Raw genomic sequence first — 20,913 nt, 5'->3', positions numbered from 1 at the left:
GCTGCACTGTGGTATTTGGTTCTGCTGGGGCAGTATATTGTGCTGCACTGTGGTATTCGGTTCTGCTGGGGCAATATATTATACTGCACTGTGGTATTTGGTTCTGCTGGGGCAGTATATTGTGCTGCACTGTGGTATTTGGTTCTGCTGGGGCAGTATATTGTGCTGCACTGTGGTATTTAGTTCTGCTGGGGCAGTATATTGTGCTGCACTGTGGTATTTGGTTCTGCTGGGGCAGTATATTGTGCTGCACTGTGGTATTTGGTTCTGCTGGGGCAGTATATTGTGCTGCACTGTGGTATTTGGTTCTGCTGGGGCAGTATATTGTGCTGCACTGTGGTATTTAGTTCTGCTGGGGCAGTATATTGTGCTGCACTGTGGTATTTGGTTCTGCTGGGGCAGTATATTGTGCTGTACTGTAATATTTGGTTCTGATGAGACAGTATATTCTGCTGCCCACTCTTTTTTTTCCATTTTTCCTTTAAGTACCCTGTCCACCCCCTGCCACTGATTATTTACTGGGGACTTCCCGGTAGCCTGGCATGCTGCACTGTTATGTCTGGTATTTTTTAAGTGTTTTTTTTTTTTTTCCACTTCAGCAAATGGCATTTATTATGTAGAGGAAGTTACTACAAGGCACTTACTATTGTATTGTGATTGTCCATTTTGCTTCCATTGCTGGCTGGATTCATTTTTCCATCACATTATACATTGCTCGTTTCCATGGTTACAACCACCCTGCAATCCTTTAGTGGTGGTCGTGCTTGCACACTATGTGAGCTCCCATGGCCCCGGCCACCAGAGAGGCCAGCACATTTTCCTTATAGTGTAAAAGCATGACCGCCACTGATGGATTGTAGGGTGGTTGTAACCATGGAAACGAGCAGTGTATAATGTGATAGAAAAATGAATCCAGCCAGCAAAGGAGGCAATATGGACAATCACAATACATTAGTGTCTTGTATTAACTTTCTCTACATGATAAATGCCATTTGCTGAAGTGAGACAACCCCTTTAACGGAATAAAGGCTCCAATCACAAGTATGAACAAAGCCTTACACAACAAATGTCAGGCTGCATTATATGGATGAGGCATGGGGCTCCACCACCTCCATCACCCACCCTCCCTGAGGGCAGTTCATGCATGTGGCTGTATAGGCTGGCTGTCGTCATGTGTGGGCATCTCTTCTATGTATATGGCAGTGAATGGGGTGCGGCCCCCCTGTTGCCATAGAAGCTGTCACAGGAGGCTGCAGGACCGCGGCCATGGTGTGTGCCCAGCCTCGTACACTGCCCGCACATACACGACAAGTGCACTTCACTGGAATTCCACCGCTGACACCCAGAGTCGCCTCTGGGTGTCGCTGTTCCCTACCGGGTGACGTCACAGGGCGGCGCCGTCCCACGTTCCTTATCCGGGCCGGGAGAGACAGAGCAGTTTTTGGGCGGGTCTCGTGTATACTGATTCTCCGGGCACCGAGGACCCTGCTGATCCCGAGATGCGGGAGGCACAGAGCCGACACCTGGTCTGATCATCCCTGCCGCTCCCGGGCTGTGCCCGCCACCCACCCATGGGATGATGCGGCGGAAGAGATCGCGGGGTACAGCTGCCACTGGCCGAGGTATGAGACGCTGCTCCCGGCGGGATGGCTAGCGGCGGCTCCGGTTCCGCCCGGTCTTCTGTGCCCTCTGGAGCGGGCCTAGGGGGCTCCCAGCCCCGCAAGAAGCTACTGACGATCTGTGACCAGTGCAAGGCCAAGATGCAGCTGGTGGCTGACCTGCTCCTGCTGTCCAGCGAGCCCCGGCCTGTCCGGACTGAGAGCTGTGCCCAGCTGGGGGAGGCCTTCGAGAAGTGCCGAGACACGGTCATTGCCCGGACCAAAGGACTGTCCATCCTCACCCATGATGTCCAGAGCCAGCTCAACATGGGCCGCTTCAGCGAGGTGGGGGAGAGCCTGCAGGAGATGGTGGACCTGGTGGTCTCTCTCATTGAGCTGTCTGCCCATGCCGCGTACCTGGCAGCGGTGGAGGTGCCCGGTGCCCAGTCTGCGCTGCCTGGTTTGGTGGATCGCTACAAGGTGACTCGGTGCCGCCATGAGGTGGAGCAGAACTGTGCTATCCTCAGGACGGTTCCCCTACAGGACCTGACACCCCAGCTCCTGCTGGAAGTCTCCCAGAACCTGTCCACTAACCTCAAAACCCTCACGGATGCCAGCGTGGCCGCCAGCGAGAAGTCCAGGGATAAATTTGCTAAGGAACAGTTTAAGCTTGGGGTGAAGTGTATGAGCACCAGTGCCACCGCTCTCCTGGCCTGCATCAAGGAGGTCAAGACTTCCCCCAGTGAACTCTCCAGAAACCGCTGTGCCCTCTTCAGTGGTCCCTTGGTGCAGGCGGTCCATGCCTTGGTGGGCTTTGCCACCGAGCCTCAATTCCTGGGCAAAGCTGCCATTCTGAACGCAGAGGGCAAAGCGGTGCAGACGGCCATCTTGGGGGGTGCCATGAGTGTGGTGTCTGCCTGCGTTCTCCTGACCCAATGCCTCAGGGATATAACCCAGCACTCGGACAGCAGCAGCAAGATGACGGACTACAAGGAGCGCCTGAGGAGCTCGGCTTGTGCGGTGTCTGATGGCTGCAACCTGTTATCTCAGGCCCTGAGAGAGCGGTCGTCTCCTAGAACTCTTCCGCCAGTACACTCCAATTCTGTGAAATCGCCCTAAATATGCCCTTCCCTCACTTTTACCAAAGAGTAGTCCGAGGAAACGACACTTTCTCCCATCTCGACAGAGGCCTCCATGTATGAAAGGATCATACTTGGGCTGTCGCACACTCCAGGTGCTAGATATTGAAAATTATTTCGCCTTGAAATATTTTGTAATGATATTTAAAGCTGTGGGTGGAGGAGAAGTGAAGTTATTGGTGCCAGCGCTGCTATGCGGGTGCTGTGCCACCTGTTCTATAGCGAGGCTTTAATATGTAGAAGGCTGGTTTGCACATTGCTGCCCCCAGTGACGTGATGGCAGATCTCTCGGGCTGGCACTCAGTAACTAACCTGCTATACATCCCAGACCCCAGTGTCACTTTACTGGCGAGGGGGCATACACGAATACAGAACTGTATGCATCGTGTACCCAGCTCATCCATGGCCCTAGTGGTTACATAGCGATCAGTTCATGCGGCTTATCAAAGGGTGAGCTCTGTGGCAGTGTATAGCAAGACCTGCGGTGGTCCGGTCCAAGAGATCTCTCAGGGACCACTGGCTGACAAGGTCACTCTGTCTCTGTTAAATATCGAGTTGGGGGCTGGTGGTCCCATAGACTTTATATGATCAGAAGAAAATAGACTGGATCAGCCGACAAAAGTCTATGGGCCGCCATGGCAGGATCGAGGTTCACTTCACGTTAGTCGATGGTCCATGTCAGTCCCTAAATAATTAGCAATGTGTAAACTGAGCCTTACTGATCCAGCAGTCAGATGACAGGAGGGTGGGAGATTTGGGACAAGCAAACAAATGTTAGCATTTTTCTTTATTAAAATCTCTTGGTTACAGTGCTGCATATTCTATTCATTTGGACTTCCTAACCTGTAAGGAAATGGTTAATCTGAATGGTCCCTACGAAATCATATGGGTAATATTAGTTTTCTGCAGTACTGATGTCTGTCCTTGGGTAAGCAGCAGTCTTCATGAAAGTAATAACCTTTTAGTGCCTGCAACCATGTGAAGCCTTGGGGTATTTTATTTTTTGTTTTAAATATGACATATTTTTTAAAAAAAAATTATTTATTTTTTTCTTCTATAAAAGGTTAATTTAAAGGGAATCTGTGGCCAGTCTTATGTTTCATTTTTGAGGGCAGTATAAGGCGCCTTTCAGACGAGCGGGTGTCGTGCTGCGGACTCCCGACCTGATCTTCCAGCACTGCGGGGGTCCACATGGCATTATATTGATTTATGATGCTGTGTAACCCTTACAGTTCTGGAATGTATTGGATAACACTGATATAATGTCAGTGTTATCCAATACATTCCAGACTGCTAAGGGTTATACATGGCATCATAAATCCATATAATATTATGCGGATCCCCCGCAGTGCTGGAAGATCAGGCCGGGAGCTGCGCTGCGAGTTCCGAGCGTGACACCCGCTCGTCTGAAAGGGGTCTAACCTGGAGACGCGGACCCCGATTGCAACACAGGACCACCTTATTTTGTAACTTTCCTTGATCAGTAATTTTCTTAGGGTAGGTTCACACCTGTGTCTACCTGATCCGGCAGAGAACAGAGGCCTAGCCGGATACTGCTGTTCACTGCCAGACACCACAGTGACGGCTAACCTCCGGCACTCCAGCTGTGGTGAAACTACGACTCCCAGCATGGTCCATTCATTTTTATGGAGTTCTGAGAACAGCCAAGCACCTTGGGAGTTGTAGTTTTACCACAGCGGGAGTGCCAGAGGTTAGCCGTAGCGGATCCATAATGTGATCTGCGGGGTCGGCTTTCGACCTGACAAAAACCGTTGCATGCACTTATGCCAGAAACCTCCGGATCCCATTGTATTCAAGGGGGTCCAGCAGTGAACGGCCGGATCTGGTGAACCCCCGGCAGGCCCTTCTATGCCAGATCGGTTAAATGCAGGTGTGAACCTACCCCTTAAAAATCCTGGGGGTGAGCTCCAGCGTGACTTGTACACTGGAGTTCTGATACTCATGAGCTCCCTCCGCAATCTGGTGGATAATTGAGTTTAATCCCTTTTATGTTGTATGGGAATAATCTGCCCATTAGTGTTTGGGGTGGTCGGGGCAGCTGGGAGCTTGTGAACACCAGGACTCCTGAACGGGTGCACTTCATGGAGCGGACTCCAGCGCCTGCATTGTAATCGGTGTCCCTGGTACCAGTTTACACAGCACTCGGGGCAGTATAGGACCGGTGACAGATTCCCTTTACAGCTTTATAACCAAGCACTAACTTTTATTTTTACCATAAAGCAGTGGTCTACAACACGTCCATGTCGCGCATCTACTGATGGCCCTAGGCTGTTAGTCATAGATGTTGCAGACTATTGATCTAAATTTTATCGACATTCACTCCCGAAGCCTCTCTTTTAGGCTGCGGGTGGGGACAACTAGTTATATTCTAGCTGAACGTAAGGAAGTGCACAAGGCAAGAAAAACTGCTGCTTCCCATAGTCCATAGATCTTCGTTCTGAGAGCTGTCATTGGTTTGACTGGTGTGATGAGGCATGTTATGGAAAATGACTCCTGACAGTGGTGTGTGATACCATATAACGGACATGCTGTAGGCTCCATCTTAGTAAGGCCACGTTCTGCCACTGAGGATACAGTCCCATGTAAGAGTTAAGAACCGCTCCCATGGACAAGGTGGTGCAGTGTTCACATGAATCCTGTGCTGTCATGTAAAGAGTTCAGCTGTACTGCAGCTCGAGGTCCTTAATGTCCCGGTATACAGCAGATAAAATGCCTGTAACAAGCGCAGATCGACTGCTCGTGCTTGCGACGGGCAGCTCGCCTGCTTTACTTTCATTTCAACATGGCAATTATCAGGAGGGGTTAGAATGAGCTGTTGTTTTTAGTTGTTCAATAAAACCCCTCGACTCCTAGTTGCGTTGTTTGCACCAGACAACAGTCGGGAGCAAACCTTTGTTTGGGAGATCCTCACCCCTGGGGACCTTTTCTGCAGGCCCCAAGCGTGGCCAGACCTGCGGTGGTAATCATACTTTCTTAAAGGGGTAGTCTCGTCACTGCTGGGACCTGCACCTATATTGAGAGCAAAGCCCTGAAAGTGGTCGAGAGCACACTGCCATTGCGCAGCCACCCTCCATTCATTTTTGGCTATTTCCGTCAGGCCCATAAAAGTGAATGGTCATGCGTGGTCCTAGCGATATGCCCCCATTGTCTGAGATGAGACAACCCCCCCCCCCCCCCCTTAATCCATGCCCCTTTGGCACTGCAGATCTTGGGTCTCCCTGTGTCAACATCTGGTTTGGCAGGGGTCACCCATATGTCATGTTAATTGGACACCTAACGCATGGGTGACGTGTCACCACTGTGACCAGTCATTAGCTGCAGTCTCCACCTAACACCCACTAAACCAGCTGTCGACATGGAAACCCAACACCTGCAGCACCCAAGGGGGCGTGAGGGAGCTGTAACCCAGCAGCAGAGATCAGGTAAGTATGATTCTCTCAGTGGGTCCGGCCACCACCTGCAGAAAAGGCCCCCAGGGGTGAACAACCCCTTTAATCAGATTCTCGTTGGCAGTCCAGTAGAGTTGGATTGAGTAGAAGAGCACGTGTGACCACCGCTTACTCCGGCACGTCATTCTTGTATTGGGGGGGGGGGGGGGGAGTCCCAGCGATAGAACTTCTTGCAGTGGGACAGCCCCTTGAAGGAAGCGTTAAGGCTGCAGCATGGTGCCCACTACTTGCTACAAAGTTGCACTTGGTGCTCTGTTAGATTTACAGTCCAGTTTAGGACCCCCTGTAAGTACAGAATGCAGACCCTCATGTCTTGCTTGTATTGTGGACATAAGCGGTGTCTTGTGTAATGGAAGAACGCCATCCTTTGCTTGCCCTATTGCAGTGTCTGATGACCATGACTGAGGCGGTGACCCTGTCATTGACTGCTTATTTCTAGTACCAGAGAGTGGTTCTTACTTTCTAAAGTTCCCCTTCAGCACTAAGCCCCATTTACTACAAGTCCTGGCAGAAAAGTGGCATTATTGAGGCCTTAAAATCCGCGCTGGGCGCAGTTTTTGAGCCGACGTCTTCCATGCTTCCCACCAAGGTGTTGCTGTGTATGATCGGCAGGAATAAAAGGGTTACCTCACTTAGTTTTAGACATTTTGTATGGCTTCTAGCTGCTGGATGTAGCCACCCTTTTTATCCTGCAAATGGAGTGTGAATGGAGAATGTGGAGTGCCCAGAGAGTTAAAGCCACCTCTCCCCCTTCTCCCCATGTGCTGACTTACTGTTGGGGGTGGGTTACAGTGAGCGTGTTTCCTGAATGTACACTATAATAAAATGATTGTCATTTTTATGTCAGTTTTTACTTTGCATGTATTTGGAGTATTTATTTCACCCATTAAAAAGTTTCTGAAACTCTTGAATGCGTTCTTCAATCTTCAGTACAAATTGGGGGTTTTCTCCATAAGCCCTAACAGTCTTCTTGAGCCAGCCCTTTTAAAGGGGTTGTAACAGATTTTGATATTGATGGCCTCTCCTCTGGATAGGTGGTCAATAACTGATCAGCCAGGGTTTGTTGCCCCCTGTTACCATTGTGTAGGGGGCAGAGCTCGAAATCGGCTCCATCCTCTACACCAGGGATTAGTAACCTCTGGTCTCCAGCTGTTCTGAAACTACAGGACAGGCGAGTATGGTGGCATGCTGGGAATTGTAGTTTGGGGCCCTTGCTGATCTGATATTGATGACCAGGCCTGATACGGCATCGGTATCAAAATCCTGGGAAACCCCTATAATCTGAGTTTGGAGCTATAATATGGCACATGCACACTTCTGTATGACCCAATTGTTGGGCAATATATCGGTAGGTGTGATATACTGCTGTATTAAGATATGGCGATATTTCTGTCCCTTAATTACTGCTGTATTTTTGTGACATCACGCCTGCTTCTGCCATGAGGCAGCGGGGCCACAATATGCTGTTGTCCCCGCCATTCAGTCCCATAAGCCTCAGGCCGCTAGGCCTGAAGCCTATGTGTCAGTAGAATGGCGCTGGTAGTTGCGATGACAATACATCACGCCGCCTGTGATCTGGCGCAACCACCTGAAGAAACCTGTGTCTTGCATCACAGACAGTCGCAGGTGAGTATAATATGATTTATTTATTAATATACTGTATCTATGACACTAGTGGGGGAAATACCGCGGGCAGGATAGAGAGCATTACATATGGATATGTTATATATGGGGGCATTATTCTAGAGAGAGCATTATATGCAGGGACATATATAGGTACTATGGCGGGGCATTACTATTATTGGGGGTACAGTATAAGGTAAATGTCTGTAGGGGATAACATTATTTTCAACTATACGGATGATGTAACTGTGTTTTGAACTCAATCATGAATAATCACACTGGATTAATCCCCTACATAAATATAGATTTGGTTTAACCCCGTTAGGACCATGCGCCGTACACGTATAGCACTTGTTTCTGGGCTTCGGTCTGGACACCATACATGCAGGAGCAGGTAGGGTCTGCAGCTTTTTTTTTTTTCCACCCTTTACACCGGTGTGATAACTCTCCCTCGTTTGGGAATGTTCTGTAAGGTAAGAAAATGAAAATAGCTGCACTATTGCAAATAATTTTTGTGCCTTATGGTTTCAAAATGACATTCTTTAACCTAGATGAATGGCTTCATGAACTTGTGAGGATGTTGGTGCACATGTGGTAGTATTTTAGCTTTACTATCACAAGGCTAGTTACCGTACACAGTGGGGATTTCCTGGCTGCTTGGGGATTTGATCAGGTTTTGTCAGATCCTGTTCAGGATTTCCCTAACATCACAGTGCCTGTGCTACCATGATGTAACATAGGATCAAAGCCAGTTGCATTTCATATATATTTGATTATAACATTGTGAGCATACATGTGCAGATGACATGAGTGGTTATCAAGTAAAGCTCACGGGTTAAAGGGAGTTTTAGACCGCTCAGATCGCGTTGTAGAATGTTTGCCTCTCATTAAAATAGTACCGCTCTTGTGTCTGTCCCACGTAGAGATCCAGAAAAAAGTACTTTATAAAGTAATTCTATTTAGTAGTTGCAAGTGCCCTGGCCCCCCAGCTACGTGCCCAGACAACCGCTCGCCTTGCAGTCCTCTTGCCCACCCTCCTCTCCTACTTTGTCCTCCACTGGCTTGGAGATATCGTGCAAGCACCGGTCACCGCCGGACCCACGCATACGCACTGCTCTGCCCACTATGGGTAGAGATGTTACTGCCCAAAAAAAACACACCTCTTTCAGCCCTCTGGCCCGCCCTTCTGTCCTATTATTACCTCCTTCTCTGCATCCAACCGGTGGACGTCACAAGCGGCAAGAGAAGTCAGGCTGAGAACTGGGCCGCACCTGCGCACTGCTCTGCCCATTATGGGCAGAGGAACAGCTTTTCATATTGCGCATGCCCCGGTCGGCTGTTTTTAGTTGGCCGGCGCATGCACCAGAGGGCTGGAAGAGGTGTGTTTTTCTGGGCAGTAACGCCGCCCTTGGGCACCTTCAAAAGCTAATTTGCATATGTTTAAAAAGTTTATATATATTTTTTTTTCAATATCTGGTCGAGGGACACAGAAAACAAAGGTAACATTGTAATGAGGGTCAAAGAGTCTACAACCTGATCTGAGCGGTCTAAAACGCTCAGATTAGGTGACACTCCTTTTAAATGTGCACATGTGCAAGATCTCCAAGCCAGAGGAGGATGATGAAGTAGGAGAGGAGGGTGGGCCAGAGGACTGCAAGGGGAGCGGTTATCTGGGCACATAGCGGAGGGGCCTGGGCACGTGCGGCCGTAACTCCACCCCTTGTCTGTTCATGGTTATATGTACAACTCGGTTGTAGGAAGGGAACATTGCAGATGTGTTGTAAATCCAAAGAAAATGTGCTTCTATTATTTTTAGCTAGCAATATGTTTGCACACAGCCCTGGCCTTACTTCTGGGAACTGGCGTGCTATACTTGCTCAACTGCGTTTATTGACAACAAAAAAAACGTATGTAGTTATGTCTCAGGCAGATATGTAAATGATTACAAGTGTGGTCTGATTAGACACCGTGCCTTGCCACAACGAGGGTGTAAAAGTGCTTCCCCCACTGCCCTGTAAAAAGGCTCTCAGAGGCTACTTTTGGGTAGTGTACTTGGTGAGAGGTATGTAGTAGACATGCCTGTACAATGCACTCAAAAGCCCAGTTGACAGACTTTGAGTGGGGGTGCATCATTGGAATGAGAGTTGTTTTAATGAATTTCCTGCCATTTAGGCCATTCTGACCTAGATGTTAGAAGGTGTTGGCAATGGTTATGTGAGGTCATGCACAACCGGCTACAGACAGACCAGCAGTAGAGAGGAACATCTGATCCACAGTCTATAAGTAGCTCCCATGGCTTAGTTTTCCACCATCCAGACAAAGGTGGCACCTTCTTAACACACACCTGTTTCTGCCCAGACCATTTCTAGGCACTTGGCAGAAGGGAATTTGGTGTTGCAGCACCCATTACATGTCCTGCCATTAACAGCCAGCCACTGTCGTCAGAGTCTGCAGTGGTGTCATGAATGAGAAACATGGACTGGTATTGTGTTAAGCAATGAATCTAGGTTGTTTGGCATCTGACTATTGTTGAGTTCAAATATAGAGGCCTGATCACGAGAACAGGAGCCTTGTACCCCCTGCAGCCCCCTTAAAATGAACGGCCGGTGTGTGCCTGCTCCATTCATTTCTATGGGAGTTCTGAAGGTAAAAACTCACTGAAAAATGTGGCCTAAACAGGTGGAAATGCTCCAAACCCAGACACTGTAGCGTGTCTATAACCGGGGGAGCAATTCCTCTGCATGCGGTCCGCAGATAACTGCAATCCCCAGCAAATAATTTGTACAATGGAGGATGCCGGGGCGGACCGCATGCACCACAAGGACATCTTACACAAAATGATACATTGTGCAGATGAAAAAAAATATACATACACAAAAAGTATACATATAAGGTATCGCTGCGTCCGTAACAACCTGCTGTATAAAAATACCACATGATCTAACCTGTGAGATGAACATTGTAAATAAAAAAAGAAAAACTGTGCCAAAAATCATGTATCCTAAGGCTACTTTCACACTAGCGTTGTTTTAATCCGGCGTTCAATTCCGACACTGGAACTGCCCGCCGGATCCGGAAAAACGTGTGAAAACGGATTACATTTGAATCCTGATCAGGCTTTCGATCACAATGGAAAAATGCATTGGAAAAAACGGATCCGCCATTTATGGACTTTAACTTTTTTTTCACATTTTTCGGGTTTAACATGCAAAAGCCGGATCCGTTTTGACTGAACACACGGGGCCGGATCCGGCGTTAATGCAAGTCAATGGGAAAAAAGCCTGATCAGGCGTTCAGTCAAAGTGTTCAGGCTTTTTGGCCGGAGGTAAAAATACTGCATGCTACGTTTTTCTGAAAAGCCTGATCAGTCAAAAAGACTGAACAGAAGACATCCTGATGCATCCTGAAGGACTGACTCTCCATTCAGAATGCATTAGGATAAAACTGATCAGTTCTTTTCCGGATTTGAGCCCCTAGGACGGAACTCAGCGCCGGAAAAGAAAAACGCTAGTGTGAAAGTACCCTAAAATAGTACCAACAAAACTGCTACCTTATCCCGTAGTTTACAAAATGGGGTATTTTTTTGGAGTTTCTACTCTAGGGGTGCATCAGGGGGTCTTCAAATGTGACATGACAGCTAAAAATTATTCCAGTGAAATCTGCCTTCCAAAAACCATATGGAATTCCTTTCCTTCTGCGCCCTGCCGTGTGCCCGTACAAGCAGTTTACAACAACATATGGGGTGTTTCTGTAAACTACAGAATAAGGGTAATAAATATTGAGTTTTGTTTGGCTGTTAACCCTTGGTTTGTTACTGAAAAAAGTGGATTAAAATGGAAAATCTGCCAAAAAAGTGAAATTCTGAAATTTCCTCTCCATTTTCTATTAATTCTTGTGGAACACCTAAAGGGTTAACAAAGTTTGTAAAATCAGTTTTGAATACCTTGAGGGGTGTAGTTTCTAAAATGGGTGGCCCATGCTCCCATTCATTTCTATGGGCAGATGGCAATAGCCGAGCCAGTGCTCGGCTATTTTCGGCAGCCCCATAGAAATTAATGGAGGGTGGCTGCGCATGCGCAGTGCGCCCTCTGTTCATTTCCCGTCTCCGTTCTCATTGTAGGTGCGGGTCCCAGCGGTGGGACCCCCACCTATCAGACAATGGGGGGCATACCCTAGCGATATGCCCCCATTGTCTGATATGGGAAAACCCCTTTAAGATTATTCGCAAGAGCTTTTGCCCTGTCTAACTCTGCCCGTAGAGCGATTTGTTTGAAGCGCTGGAATGGGGACACTAGTTTAAGAGCTAAGCTTTGTACAATTCCATGTCAGGGCGAATTTATATTTGGGCCTGTTTTGGTTGATTTGCTAGAAATGGCCTCATTCTCTGTTATCTCTTTTCAGCTGTACATCTCAGATGAGAAAACAATGTGAGAGCAGATTTTCTCAGCTGTTGTTGTCTGTGCCAGGGGGAATGGTCCCTAGATCAGAGAGTATTCGATCGGATAGCAGCCTTATGGGGTGTCCCAAAGATAGATCTTTTTGCCACCAGGTTAAACAGAAAGATAGAAGTTTTCTTTCCCTTTTCACAAAGGACGCCTTTGCTCAATCGTGTAAGCAGGGCCTTCTATACGCCTCCCCCCCTTAAAGTTGTTACCAAGAGTTTTCAGGAAAATCGGGGGAAAAAGAGCTACTGTAATAGTTATAGCCCCCTTTTGGCAAGGAGGGGGTGGTTTTATTGGCTCCACAAAATGTCAACTGCCACCCATTGGATTCTACCGGAATCCCAGGAGCTTTTGGCTCAGGGACCAGTTTTTCACCCACAGATAAGAAATCTTCACCTGACCGCCTGGCTGGCAGATTTTGGGAAAGAGAGGGCTCGCTGAGGATGTTATTACCACTCTGTTGACCAGTCATAAGGAGATCACATCTTCCTTATCTGCTTATAGTGGACAGTGCCCTTTATATATTTGGAGGATCGGGTAGTTATCTCACCTGATCCTTCTTTTTTACCGAAGGTCTCTTTCAGGTTTCACTGTTCCCAGGAGATAGTGTTACCATCCTTCTGTTCTTCTCCTAAAAATAAGAGTCAGTATTCCATTGTTTGGACGTTAGGAGATTCATTGTTCAGTTTCTGCAGGTCAAAAAACAAATGAGGACCTCCTCCCATTTGTTGCTATTATTTCAGGGTCTGAGGAAGGGTTCTGCTGCCTCATCCCAGACCATAGTTAGACGGATTAGGCAGGCTTTTGCCTTAGCATATTTTTCTTCAGGGTACGGGGCCCACTCTTCTAGGTCAGTCTCCACTTACTGGGCAGAGAGGGCTTCCGCCTCCATAGAACATATATGTGGAGCAGCCACCTGGAGATCTACTCACACTTTCTTTAGGCACTATAGACTTCAGCTTCCTTCTAATGAAGGCCTTACTTTTGATCGTAAGGTGCTTCAAGCTGTTGTACCGCCCTAAATAGGATTCTTGCCTATTCTCCAGGGGTGTTGTCAGGGGCGAAGGGGAAAATTTAGATTACACTTACCGGTAATCGGTCTTCTTTGAGCCTATGACAGCACCCGCATAATTCCCTTCCCTAAAAATGCTTCGTCTATGAAGTAATAAAACGATAAATAAAAATGACATTTTTATTATAAGAAAGTTGGATAAAATGTATATAAGGTTTTGTTATGATGTTATGTTCCTTAGTTCTTGCAAAAGGACTGGGGATAGAAGAGATGGACCCTCTTTTAAAGCAATTCTGGTTCCTGTTTCCTGTCCTGAGGGGGAGGAGGCAGTCTCTCTAGTGGTGCTGTCATAGGCTCGAAGAAAACTGATTACCGGTAAGAGTAATCTAAATCTTTTGTCCACAAAACAGACAAGAATAGGATGTGTTATATAATTTATGCAAAGGGCACACGGGAACGGACAGCATATCCACCGCCAGCTAAAGGAGGTATTAAGAACTACGTCTAAAACTCTGGTCTTAATAAATGACCCCCCCCCCCCCCCCCCTTTCACTTGTATTTATTTATTTTTTACACTTGTATTTTCCTTTCGCGCTTTTTTAGAATTTTTATAGTTTGTTTGCCCTCCTCCCCCATAAGCAGTGGCGTACTTCCAATAGAGGCAGACCACCCATCTGCTATGGGGCCCGGCTGTGGATGGAAGGCCCATCCTCTAATCATACAAAAAAATTGCAGTTTTAGTTGCCATCCTGAGTCCCTGCCTGGTGCTTGGGCCCTGTCTTCTGGTTCCCTGCTTCCCTATTGCTCAGGTAGAAAGGTGTGGGTGGCCTTCATCCTCCCTATCCCCCCCCCCCCTCACTCCGTGTCCTGCCCACAGTCACAGTTGCAGCCCTTACTCAGCCTAGAGCGCCCTTTCTGCAGTGTGCCCAGCAGGGAAACTTTAGCAGACGTGCCATGGGACTGCTTCTGCTGCCCACCCCTTGCTGCTACCTGACCTGACTGTGACTGGGGGGGCAGTCTCACCCCCAGAAACCAGTCACCCTCACCTGTGCTGCAGAGAGAGGGACTCAACCTCCAGGCTCAATGTAAAGATCTGCCATGGCCTGCCTGCTGCTCTGCCACACAGACAGCAAGCTACAATGGAGTGCACTCAGTGTCGGACTGGGGTACATAGGGCCCACCAGTAAAATTTATTTTGGGGGCCCACTGTACGGATACATTTGAATATAAATAAATAATTTAAGTATTTTATATGAACATATGCAGGTTGAGGTGCTGTACATTGAATATATGTATGTAGTGAAGTAAATCTAATGTGTTATGTGCCACTTGTGCAGGGGGTGGGAGACTAGGGGCCCACCTTGCTTAGGGGCCCACCGGGGGATTCCCCTGTACCCCTGTGAGCCAGTCCGAGCCTGAGTGCACTGTAAGTGAGCACAGCAGCAGTGCACTGCAACTTTAAATTAAAAGTTCATGAGTTTGGGGGGGGGGGGGGTTCATAAAGGGGCCTGATGGCACACAGAAGAGCAGACACAGTTCATAGGGCAAGGGGTGCTATGGTGGCACTTGCATACTATGATGAACTGTGCCTGTGTGCTGCTTATAGTGGACAGTGCCCTTATGAAAGTGCTTATTTTTCAGGTTTAATAACAAATCCATCTGCTTTTAATAATTAGCAAATTAATTGCATATTTAACAGAGCATAAGCTCGAAGTCTCTGCATTAGCATTCCAACAGTTCTGCACATCTTCGATAAGGCTGAGTTAACTTCAGTCTTTCCGTTCTCCTGCTCCATTGTAGGATCAGGAGAACGGAAAGGAAGGATTCAGCACATAACTGAGCCTATGGACCCCATAGACTATAATATCAGCGGTGTATGAGAGTACAGATAATAAAGCGCTATAGGCACCTGAGTTCAGCATCCATTTCTCATAGAGAAAGAAAGTCTTTAGAAAATGTCATTTTAAAGCACTTACAATAGAGGGTTAATAAGCTTTATGTAAAAGTTTAGGTACACTCTAACTTCTGTATCCTTTTAACCCCTTAAGGACCGAGGACGTACCGGTACGCCCTATTTCCCGAGTCCTTAAGGACCGAGGACGTACCGGTACGTCCTGACTTAAAATCTGAATTCCGGCGCCGCGGGGGTTAATCGAAACGGGATTTCGGCTGAAATCATTCAGCCGGCATCCCGTAACAACGCAGGGGGGGGTCATTGGACCCCCCCGTATCGGCGATCGCAGAAAACCGCAGGTCAATTCAGACCTGCGGTTTTCTGCGTTTCCGGTCCATTCGGGTGTCCTGTGACCCGATGAACCGGAAAAAGACTGCGATCGGTGGCGTAATTTTACACCACCAATCGCAGTCCGAGGATTTGCAGAGGCGGAGCTGGCCCTGGTGCTGAACGCCGCTGTCCAGGGTGCTGATTGGTGCAGGGGAGAGAGGCGCGAGATTCAAACTTCCTGCGCTCCTCTCTCCCCTCCTCTTCCTGTCCAGCACCCTGACCGTGCAGCATCGTCCAGCACCAGCTCCTGTGTCCCCCTAAATCGGCATCCATCACCCTCCTGCACCCATCGCCACCCAGGTAGGTTAGGGTCAGTGAGGGAGAGGCACCTTTAGGCAGGGATAGAAGGGAAAAGTTAGAAAAAAAAAAAAAAAAAAAAGCACATTTATTCCAAACTTTTTTTTTTCAACTTTCAGACCCCAGACCCCCCCTGCCACTTGCCCCCCCCCGCATCCCCCCCACCACCAGCCCCCCCCCCCCACCAACCCCCTCCCCCCACCACCAGACCCTTCCCCCACCACCACTTTTTTTTTTTTTCTGCGTGCGCTGACTGGCCGGCACTTTTTAGCGTCCGTCCACTGTTAGCGCATCGCCCGCCCCACCACCCCACCGACCGCTGATCAGCGTTGAACCGCAGATCAGCAAGTTTGAACTTTTTTTTTTTTTTTTTTCCTAACACTTTTTTTTGCCTGGACTTTTTAGTACGTGAACACCCGTGCCCCCACACACACGCACATAGAATAAAGGTTTACACGCACGCACATACACACGCACACACACACACCCATGGCCCGCCGGGTGTTCTCGGCCGAGGAGGCATATGCCCAGATTGCCTCCGACTCTGAGAGCCCCAGTGAGGATGAGGATGACCCCACGTTCCTTTTGTCATCCGCATCCTCCTCATCATCATCGGATGACGATGAGCCACCAAGGCAGCGGAGACGCCGCCAGGCGGAGCCAGGGGCCACACATGCTAGGGATCCTGTGGCCCACCCTAGTACGAGCCGCCCTGGGGTTCGTACTGGTTTCCCGGCCCACCAAATAAGTTCACCGGAGCCCCCTGCCGATGAACTTAGCTGGTGTCCCCCAGTGGACTTTGAGCCTGAGATTCCGGATTTCGCTGGCAATCCTGGAATCCAGATTCCCACAGTGGGGTTTACTGAAATAGACTTTTTTAGTTTTTTTTTCAGTAACCCACTGGTGAATTTGATGGTGGAGCAGACGAATCTGTACGCCCAACAGTTCGTCGCTCAAAACCCAGGCTCAGTTTTGGCTAGACCCGGTGGCTGGACGCCGGTCAGTGCAGCCGAAATGAGGACATTTTGGGGCCTCGTGCTGCATATGGGTCTAGTCCAAAAACCCAGTGTCAGGCAATACTGGAGTGGGGACGTCCTGTACCAGACCCCACTGTACAGTATGGTCATGATACGTCACCGGTTTGAGGCCATCCGGAAATGTCTGCATTATTCCGATAATGCAGCATGTCCACCCCGAGGTGATCCTGCCTATGACCGGCTGTACAAGATACGGCCGGTCATCGATCACTTTGGGGCCACATTTCAGCAGGCCTACGTACCTGGAAGGGAGGTCGCGGTTGATGAGTCTCTCGTTGCGTTCAAGGGGAGACTCAGTTTCCGCCAATACATTCCCACAAAGCGGGCGAGGTATGGCGTGAAGCTATACAAAATTTGTGAGAGTACCTCAGGGTACACTTACAAATTTCGTGTGTACGAGGGGCGAGATTCCCGGATTCAACCACCAGAATGTCCCCCCACTCTGGGTGTTACCGGGAAACTCGTGTGGGACCTTATGTACCCACTGCTGGATAAGGGTTACCACTTGTACGTGGACAACTTTTATACCAGCATTCCCTTGTTCAGGTCCCTTGCCGCCAGATCCACGTTCGCTTGTGGGACCGTGCGGAAAAATCAACGCGGCCTCCCTGCCTACCCCCTCCAGGTACCTATCCCCAGGGGTGAGACCCGTGCACTTACCAGTGGAAACCTGTTGCTGGTCAGGTATAAGGACAAGAGGGATGTCCTTATGCTGTCCACAATCCACGGTAACAGCACCACCCCAGTCCCTGTGCGAGGTACCGCGGCAACGGTCCTCAAGCCCGATTGTATCGTCGACTACAATCGGTATATGGGAGGAGTTGATCTCTCTGATCAAGTCCTCACGCCATATAACGCCATGCGCAAAACCCGGGCATGGTACAAAAAAGTTGCGGTCTACATGGTGCAGGTTGCCATGTACAACTCTTTTGTACTATCCCGAAGCGCTGGCAGCACAGGGACATTCCTCCAATTCTATGAGGCAGTCCTCAAAGACCTGATCTTTTCGGACCGGGAAAGAGCAGGCCGGAGTACCTCGGGAACTGGAGGCGCCCGGATCGTCCCTGGCCAACACTTTCCAGGTGTGGTCCCCCATACTGGAAAGAAGGGACGAACCCAAAAAAAGTGCAGAGTGTGTCACAAGAGGGGGATACGGAAGGACACCACAACTCAATGTGACACGTGCCCCGATCATCCGGGCCTCTGCATTATCGATTGCTTCAGGGAGTATCACACTTCCATGGAGTACTAAATTTTTATAATCCCCAACAGTTCACTAGAGAACATAAAACACTATGGCTCTCAGACTTTGGAGACACGAAAACAATTTTTCTTTCCCCAAAAAATATTAGTTTTAGTGCAGGCATCCTCAAACTGCGGCCCTCCAGATGTTGTAAAACTATAACTCCCAGCATGCCCAGACAACCTACAGCCATCATCAGGGCATGGTGGGAATTGTAGTTTTACAACATCTGGAGGGCCGCAGTTTTAGGATGCCTGCTTAGTGTCTCCAAAGTCTGAGAGCCATACATATTGGGCATCGTCGCGTGCGTAAAAGTCGTCGCTATAAAAATAACTTTTTACCAAACGCCTCGGATGAACGGTGTTAAAAATATAAAATAAAAACGGTGCCAAAACACCTATTTTTGGGCAAAATTTAAATTTAAATCCATTTTGCCGGTAATAAAGCAAGGGTTAACAGCCAAACAAAACTAAACATTTATTGCCCCAATTATGTAGTTTGCAGAAACACCCCATATGTGGTCGTAAATGGCTATATAGCCGCACGGCAGGGCATAGAACGAAGGGAACTCCATACGGTTTCTGGAAGGCAGATTTTGATGGACAGTTTTTTTTTTTTACACCATGTCCCATTAGAAGCCCCCCCTGATGTAGCCTAGACTAGAAACTCCAAAAAAGTGACCCCATCTAAGAAACTACACCCCTCAAGGTATTCAAAAATTACTTTACAAACTATGTTAACCCTTTAGGTGTTCCACAAAACTAAATAGCGAATGTAGAAACAATTTTAGAATTAAATTTTTTTGTTACATTGCCTCAAAAAAGAGTAATATAGAGCAACCAAAAATCTAATTTACCCCAAAAATTGTCCCAAAACAACAACCACCTTATCCCGTAGTTTCCTAGATGGGGTCACTTTTATGGAGTTTCTACTCTAGGGGTGCATCAGGGGGCTTGAAAGGGTACATGGTGTAAATAAACCAGTCCAGCAAAATCTGCCTTCCAAAAACCGTATGGCGTTCCCCTTCTTCTATGTCCTGCCGTTTAGCCAAACAGTAGTTTACGACCACATTTGGGGTGTTTTTGCAAACTACAGAATCAGGGCAACCCATTTTGAGTTTTGTTTGGCAGTTAACCCTTGTTTTACTCCTGGAAAAAACTGATTATATTGGAAAATTTTCCAAAAAATAGAAATTTCTAAATTGTTTCTCCATCTGCCATTAACTCTTGTGGAACACCTAAAGGGTTAACAAAGTTTGTAAACCCAGTTTTGAATACCTTGAGGGGTGTACTTTCTTAGATGGAGTCACTTTTTTGAAATTTCTATTCTAGGGGTGCAACAGGGGGCTTCAAATGGGACATGGTATAAACAAAACCAGTCCTGCAAAATCTGCCTTCCAAAACCCATATGGTGTTCCCCTCCTTCTATGTGCTACCGTTCGGCCAAACAGTAGTTTACGACCACATATGGGGTGTTTCTGCAAACTACAGAATCAGGGCAACCCATTTTGAGTGTTGTTTGGCAGTTAACCCTTGTTTTACTCCTGGAAAAAATTGATTATATTGGAAAATTTTCCAAAAAATAGAAATTTCAAAATTGTTTCTCCATCTGCCATTAACTCTTGTGGAACACCTAAAGGGTTAACAAAGTTTGTAAACCCAGTTTTGAATACCTTGAGGGGTGTACTTTCTTAGATGGAGTCACTTTTTTGAAATTTCTATTCTAGGGGTGCAACAGGGGGCTTCAAATGGGACATGGTATAAACAAAACCAGTCCTGCAAAATCTGCCTTCCAAAACCCATATGGTGTTCCCCTCCTTCTATGTGCTACCGTTCGGCCAAACAGTAGTTTACGACCACATATGGGGTGTTTTTGCAAACTACAGAATCAGGGCAACCCATTTTGAGTGTTGTTTGGCAGTTAACCCTTGTTTTACTCCTGGAAAAAATTGATTATATTGGAAAATTTTCCAAAAAATAGAAATTTCAAAATTGTTTCTCCATCTGCCATTAACTCTTGTGGAACACCTAAAGGGTTAACAAAGTTTGTAAACCCAGTTTTGAATACCTTGAGGGGTGTACTTTCTTAGATGGAGTCACTTTTTTGAAATTTCTATTCTAGGGGTGCAACAGGGGGCTTCAAATGGGACATGGTATAAACAAAACCAGTCCAGCAAAATCTGCCTTCCAAAACCCATATGGTGTTCCCCTCCTTCTATGTGCTCCCGTTCGGCCAAATAGTAGTTTACGACCACATATGGGGTGTTTCTGTAAACTACAGAATCAGGGCAACCCATTTTGAGTGTTGTTTGGCAGTTAACCCTTGTTTTACTCCTGGAAAAAATTGATTATATTGGAAAATTTTCCAAAAAATAGAAATTTCAAAATTGTTTCTCCATCTGCCATCAACTCTTGTGGAAGACCTAAAGGGTTAATGAAGTTTGAAAAAACAGTTTTGAATACCTTGAGGGGTGTAGTTTCTAGAATGGGGTCATTTTTGGGAGGTTTCTATTATCTAAGCCTCACAATATGACTGCAAACCTGAACTGGTCCATAAAAAGTGGGATTTTGAAGATTTCTCAAAAATTTCAAAATTTGCTTCTAAACTTCTAAGCCTTGTAACATCCCCAAAAAATAAAATATCATTCCCAAAATGCTACAAACATGAAGTAGACATATGGGGAATGTAAAGTCATCACAATTTTTGGGGGTATTACTATGTATTACAGAAGTAGAGAAACTGAAACTTTGAAATTTGCTAATTTTTCA

General features: G+C 47.4%; 1 protein-coding gene across 1 annotated transcript; it reads left to right on the top strand.

The window, feature by feature from the left end:
• Positions 1-1,402: 1,402 nt before the first annotated feature.
• TLNRD1 (talin rod domain containing 1) lies at positions 1,403-7,110 on the top strand. Its single transcript, XM_044279515.1, has one exon. The coding sequence runs from the start codon at positions 1,647-1,649 to the stop codon at positions 2,715-2,717; it is 1,071 nt and encodes a 356-aa protein (XP_044135450.1). The 5' UTR covers positions 1,403-1,646; the 3' UTR covers positions 2,718-7,110.
• Positions 7,111-20,913: the final 13,803 nt, after the last annotated feature.

The sequence above is a fragment of the Bufo gargarizans genome, chromosome 2 (assembly GCF_014858855.1).
Source record: "Bufo gargarizans isolate SCDJY-AF-19 chromosome 2, ASM1485885v1, whole genome shotgun sequence".
In the NCBI taxonomy this organism is placed as follows: Eukaryota; Metazoa; Chordata; class Amphibia; order Anura; family Bufonidae; genus Bufo; species Bufo gargarizans.
This window is presented reverse-complemented; position numbering and strand designations above follow the sequence as displayed.

Excerpts from the sequence above, each read along its gene's own strand:
- TLNRD1 (XM_044279515.1), top strand. The coding sequence starts at position 1,647 with ATGGCTAGCGGCGGCTCCGGTTCCGCCCGGTCTTCTGTGCCCTCTGGA.